The sequence below is a fragment of the Rattus rattus genome, chromosome 3 (genome assembly GCF_011064425.1).
Source record: "Rattus rattus isolate New Zealand chromosome 3, Rrattus_CSIRO_v1, whole genome shotgun sequence".
NCBI lineage: Eukaryota > Metazoa > Chordata > Mammalia > Rodentia > Muridae > Rattus > Rattus rattus.
The window spans coordinates 63,678,251-63,684,265 of record NC_046156.1 but is presented as its reverse complement, the minus strand read 5'-3'; the positions used below and the strand labels follow the sequence as shown (position 1 = coordinate 63,684,265).

The 6,015-nt window shown below is 48.4% G+C and overlaps 1 protein-coding gene and 1 non-coding gene across 2 annotated transcripts; both read right to left on the bottom strand.

The window, feature by feature from the left end:
• Nucleotides 1–1,184: 1,184 nt before the first annotated feature.
• Aqp10 (aquaporin 10) lies at nt 1,185–4,888 on the bottom strand. The gene is made up of 6 exons (XM_032896938.1): nt 4,790–4,888; nt 3,737–3,863; nt 2,583–2,720; nt 2,368–2,486; nt 1,915–2,132; nt 1,185–1,350 (listed from the first exon to the last, which is right to left on the bottom strand). The coding sequence occupies exons 1-6, from the start codon at nt 4,886–4,888 to the stop codon at nt 1,185–1,187; spliced, it is 867 nt and encodes a 288-aa protein (XP_032752829.1).
• Nucleotides 4,256–4,421, bottom strand: LOC116897437. Its single transcript, XR_004387476.1, has one exon. It is a non-coding gene; the product is annotated as a U1 spliceosomal RNA (small nuclear RNA).
• Nucleotides 4,889–6,015: the final 1,127 nt, after the last annotated feature.

Below are 6,015 nucleotides of genomic sequence, written 5' to 3'. Positions count from 1 at the left end.
CAGACAATCGGCGAGGCTAGAGGACGCTGTGATGCTGCTGCTTTATTTTGGAAGCCAGAAACCGATTGAATGCTGCTTTCTCTGACAGAAAGCATCTTCGGGGCGGAGCCTGATGCGGGAGAAGCGCCGAAGAAGCCCCTTAGCACGCTTCTCTCTAGCCCAAGTCTCTGCTGTGCTTCCCTCCTCGCCCTGGCTCATCTCAAGGCCTTTCAGTTTCCTGAAAAGGCACAGCTATGCATTGACTGGGCGTTGTGCCTCAGTTTCTCTGCTTGGTTCTCCTGACGCTGAGAAGTTGACTTTGCCCCTTACCACATCCCCTGGATGGTATATTGCGCGCGCGAGCACACACACACACACCCCTCGAAGAACCATCTGAGGTCGTTGGAGTATAGGGGAGGTGCACCTGTCAGGCCAAAGGTAGGAAACGTTAAGATTGCCCGAGGTGGCAGCAAAAAACAGGGAGATAGTTTCGAGGCCGAGCCCTTGCCTAGGCCTTAAATTAGTACTAGACCCTAATACTGCAAAATACAAGTGTTTTTGTTGTGGTGTTGTTGTTTTGAGTCGGGAGGTGGAGGGAGGGGGTGTCTCACTATGTACCTCTGAGACCTAAAACTCTCAGGGACCCGAAGGGTGCTCCATCACTTCTGAGTCGAACTTAAAATCCTCTTGTTGGGTTTGTTGGGTCACACCCTGTGCTCCCTTGACTGAAGTCAAGGCCAGTACGGTCAGCATAGAAAATTTCGGGTTTGGGGATTTGGCTCAGTGGTAGAGCGCTTGCTTAGCCTTGGGTTCGGTCCCCAGCTCCGGGAAAAAAAAAAAAAAAAGAAAGAAAAAAGAAAATTTCAGGACTCCATAGGGAGACCTTGTCTTAAGGCGAAAAAGTCGAGAAGGAAGAGCCGAGGAAGCCAAGCTTCTCTCCAGAATCTCCCAGGCCCTACCCTTCAGGATTGTAGAACCCCTCCATCCACCCGACTCTAGAAACCTTCCCAAAGCCAACACCCTCTGGCGGCTACCTTAAGGAACTGCATGCCTAGAGGTTCCCAGGGTTAGAAGACCAGTCTGGAGTCCTCCAGGAGTGGTAAACAAGTATCTTGTTCTGGCATATTAATTAATACAAAGAATATCTGTCTTGTATGCTGGCCAGCTCACGGTGCTCTTGCAGAGTGAGATAAGGTTGATCATCATCACAGCTTACACTCCAGCTGAGTCAGAGTAACCAAGTCTGAAGCCTTGAGTTGAGATGAATCCTCAGGGTGATGCAGAGCCACCAGGAGCTGGTAGGTGGCTGTGCCCAGGGTGGCCCCCACCATAGGAGCCACTACAGGCACCCACCACCAGCCATTACCAGCACTGCAATGGAAGGACAAAGGGAGGTGTCAAAGATGGCTGTTAGACACACCTCTCCCCATAAGCTGGGACTAGTAAGGCAAGTCCCCACACTTGTTCCTGTCGTGACATGTCCAACAGTGAGCATGGGATCACACTCTTTCATGGGAAGCACTTAGGAAGGAACCCCCAGCAGAGCTTGGTCCAGCCTCTAGTCTCGCTGAATAAACTGTTGGATGGAGTCACTAAAGCCCAAAATAGTAGCATGACATTCCCAAGGACACCTCTGAGTCTACTGTATGCATGAAAAGAGGGTGGGATGCAGGAGATCGATGAAGGAAGGGAGAATTTGCCAGTCGAAGAACACGGTTGAAGAATACAAGAGAAGTGTGTAAGTGGGAAGTGAGACATAGCAGCACACACCTTCGCTCCCAGCACTTGGAAGGCAGGAGGCTCTCTGCCAGCCTGCTTCAGACTGAGCCCTGTCTCAGAAAAAAAGGAAGGAAAGAAAAGGGGGGACTGGAGAGCCATGAACAAAGCTGTTAATAGGGTGGATGGAAGAGTGCACCAAGGGAAGCTGCCTCCTACCTGAAGACGTCAGGGCCCCAGCCAGCAAAGTAGGTGAAGAGCCTTGGGCCCAGGTCCCGGGCAGGGTTGAGTGGAGAGCCACAGTTAACACCCATGGACAATCCAATAGTGAGGATCAGCAGTCCCACCACCACGGGCTCCAGACCTGCAGGTACCCCTTTATTCTGTCTGTCTAAGATAGCTAACAGCCCCACAATCAGCATCCAGGTACCCAGAACCTTGGGGTAGACGGAGGTAAACAGAAAGCCGTCAATGGTCACATAGGTGCTTCATTTGCTCTCTGTCACTCAAACACTTCATGCCACCACCTCTACACCATCTGTGCAACAGGAGGTAGGACTGCCAAAGTAGAATGAACCCTATATTCCACCCAAAATCTGAACAATGGGCTGGGATCCCAATAAACAAGGCAAGAGTTGGGACTTACTTTCCATATCTTCCGCTCCCACTTACCTGATCCAAGAAGCCATTGTTCAGGGACAGATATGGGGAAGGGTAAGTGGCAAAAATGGAGGCCGTCTCTTTGGGACCGGTCACTGTCAGGTTCCCACCTGTGTAGTGCTGGAGGGCATCTTCGGGAGAGAGGGATACTCGGTGTCCATCTTTGTTTATCTAAAACCACAGCAAGGCACCTCTGCCCAGAACTGTCCCCAATCATGTTCTCTTACCATAGTAGAGAACGTAGGTGGCCCCTGAGGCACAGAAAGCAGACAGCAGTTGCACAAAGCAGTAAATGGGGAGTTTGGCCCATGGGAGGCGTCCCACCATGCACATGGCCAGAGAAAAGGCTGGGTTTAGGTGGGCTCCTTCACAAGACCAGTGGGGAAAGACAATATTAGGCACCACTGCTAAACACTGTCACAGAACCATATTTTCTCCTACGATGCTTACTTCCGTTGCATAGTTTATAGAAGCCTCAAAAAGATAATGATTGGGGCCGGAGAGATGGCTCAGCGGTTAAGAGCACTGACTGCTCTTCCAGAGGTCCTGAGTTCAATTCCCAGCAACCACATGGTGGCACAAAACCATCTGGAATGAGATCTGATGTCCTCTTCTGGTGTGTCTGAAGACAGCGACAGTGTACTTATAATAAATAAATAAATAAATAAATAAATAAATAAATAAATAAATAAATCTTTAAAAAGAAAAGATAATGATTGGGGTTGGGGATTTAGCTCAGTAGGCCCTGGGTTCGGTCCTCAACTCCGGGAAAAAAAAAAAAGATAGTGACTTGGGGACTGGAGAGATGGCTCAGTGATTGAAGGCACTGGTTGCTCTTAGAGAGGACCAGCACCCACATGGCAGATCAAAACAATCTGTATCTCCAGTCCCAGGGGCTCCCTTGCCCTCTTTGGGGAACCTCATGCACTCACATAGACATACATCCAGGCAAAACACATACTTTTTAAAAAGTGATTTGCCAAGATCATACATTGAAACCAAAACATGACCTGAAAAGGTGTGCCTTGCCTCCCCTGCAGCACACTGTCTGGAGGCTCGGCCCAGAGACACTCTGATACATGAGTTAAGAGACAAGCTGATGAGGTCCTGAGTCCATGTGAGGCACAAGATAATAGTAATTATCCTTAACACTCTGCCATACACTGTGCCTGAGTGAGGTAGGGCCACATGTATGAAGAATGGGAGCAGGGAGCTAGACAAAGGAGAGGGACTGGATGAGCCCAAAGCCTTATCTCAGTCCAGAACACTGGTCAAGCTCAAGGGGATAATGCCCAAGAGTCACCAAAAGAATCTAGCTTTTCCCACTCACTCACTCACATGCATATCCTATGCACCCACATTCAGACCCCACCCTACTCACCTGAGACCTTTCCTGCCACGTAGATAGCTATTGTAACAGCCAGAGAGCTCGCCAGACAGGTGGTAAAGTAGTTGCCTTTTTTCTCTTCACTAGTGACAGCCTGGGCCACAGACCCCTGAGTGAGGAGCTGGTGGGGAGAGGCCCAGGAGACCAATGGGAAAGAGATTGAGCAGGCGCAGAAAGCCACCAGAAGGGGTCGGGGATTTAGCTCAGTGGTAGAGCCCTTGCCTAGGAAGCGCAAGGCCCTGGGTTCGATCCCCAGCTCCAAAAAAAAGAACCAGAAAAAAAAAAAGAAAAGAAAGCCACCAGAAAAAATAAATGAATTAGAGAAACTAACAAAGAAGGGAAACAGGTAAAGGAAATAGAAGTGGAGGCCAAGAAAGAAGAAAAGGGGAGAGGTGAGAGAAGGAGGAAGCGGGAGCCAGGTGTCTCTTTAATCCCAGATTCACAGTAGTCTCCTCGAGTTCCAGGCAGCTGCGGCTACATATTAATATAATAAGTAAGAAAAAAATTCTTACTTAGGGGAGAGCACAAACATAGTCCCCGCCACTACCACAAATTGTACAGTCGAGTTTCCCGCCTTTAGGGAAATCGCAGGGGTCAGCACATCCAGAGTGCAATGGCTGAGCCCCGCCCTGGGAAAACCACCTTTCTCATCATGGCATCGCCCCCGCCATGTAAGTATATAAATAAGATAGTTTTTTAAAAAAGAGGAAAACCGAGGTGGGGATTTAGCTCAGTGGTAGAGCGCTTGCTTAGCGCTTAAGGCCCTGGGTTCGGTCCCCAGCTCAAAAAAAAAAAAAAAAAAAAGAAAAAAAAAAAAAAAAAAAAAAAAGGAAAACCAGGCTAAGCTGGGAGGGTCCTTGAAGACTGTAGAGCCCAGCCTAAGACACAAAGCAAGACCTTAAATCCCAAAGAAGGGGATTAAAGAAAGATTAAGAGAAGGAAAAGAGAAGGAATTAGGTGAAAGGAAGTGGACATCAGGGGACATGGCAGTAAGAAGAGCAGAAACTCTGACCTCCCTTCTCACTTCCCCGCCACTACCCCACCTACCAAGAGCACAAACACACCCAGAAACTCTGCCAGGCACTGCCGGGCCACGAGGCTTCGGATCTGGAGGTGGGCCCTCATTTCAAGCAGAGCACAGGCCATGGTGGGAACACCCGTCACAGCTCACCCCTGCCTCCGTCTGCTCAGACACAACAGCTACTACACACACAACTATTGCTGACAAGAGGGAAAGATAAGAAAGAGACTTTAAAACCAATTATCTCAGCTCTAGAATAACAGTTACATCTGTGACACGTGTAACCTGGGAACGGGGGTGGCTTTCTCTGACATGTAGAAGCTAAAAGGTAAGGAGGTTGGCCGAGCTCTCTTTCTTCTGCCCTTCCCATTCCTCACAGGGCTGGCTTCCTCTATGCTGATGGGAGGGACCCTGCCTCACACATCAGTTCTCTTGGTCCTAAAGACAACCCTGGAGGAGGCTAGAAAGGCGTGGAAAGGAAAAGCAGCCCCGTACCCAGGATTTTAGTTGGAGATTCTCAACAACTAAAAAGAACTCAGCACAGCTCTCAACCGCTTAAGACTCTCCTGTCTTCCCCGTTGAAAACCCTGCCATTTTCTAGGACTCTGACCAAAGGCTGTAATCCTAGTGGCTCCTGGTTCCATCCCAGGCCTCTAGACCTCTAACCTCAATAGCAAGAGAAAGAAAAAGGCTATTTTTTTTTTAAGTTTCTATAGCAACCTTTTAAGATATAACATGAGCACCATAGCGGGGCGAGTTGAGGTATATATGGCTAATTAATCCTAACTGCTTTGAGGACCCCACACCCATGCTTAATAAGCACACCTTACTTTCCGTGATTCTCTATTAGAGAAGCCCGCACCAATGTTAAAATCTCGACTAGCCAGGCATGGTGACACACACTTTGGAGGCAGAGGCAAGTGTGTCTAGTCTCTGAATTTTTTTTTTTTTTTTTGGTTTTTTTTTTTTGAGCTTGGGACCGAACCCAGGGCCTTGCGCTTCCTAGGCAAGCGCTCTACCACTGAGCTAAATCCCCATCGGCAAGTGGCTCTCTAAGTTCAAGGTTGATATAGATAGTGAATTCCAGGACAGCCAGAAAGAATCTACACACAGTGAGACCCTGTCTCAAAACATAATATTAATAAAACGCATTAGTTAATTTTAAAATATTTAATAAAATCTTCAGCTAACTGTGTATCATGGAGCATCCCTATAATTCCAGCAGAGACAGACCTCTGTGAATTTGAGGCCC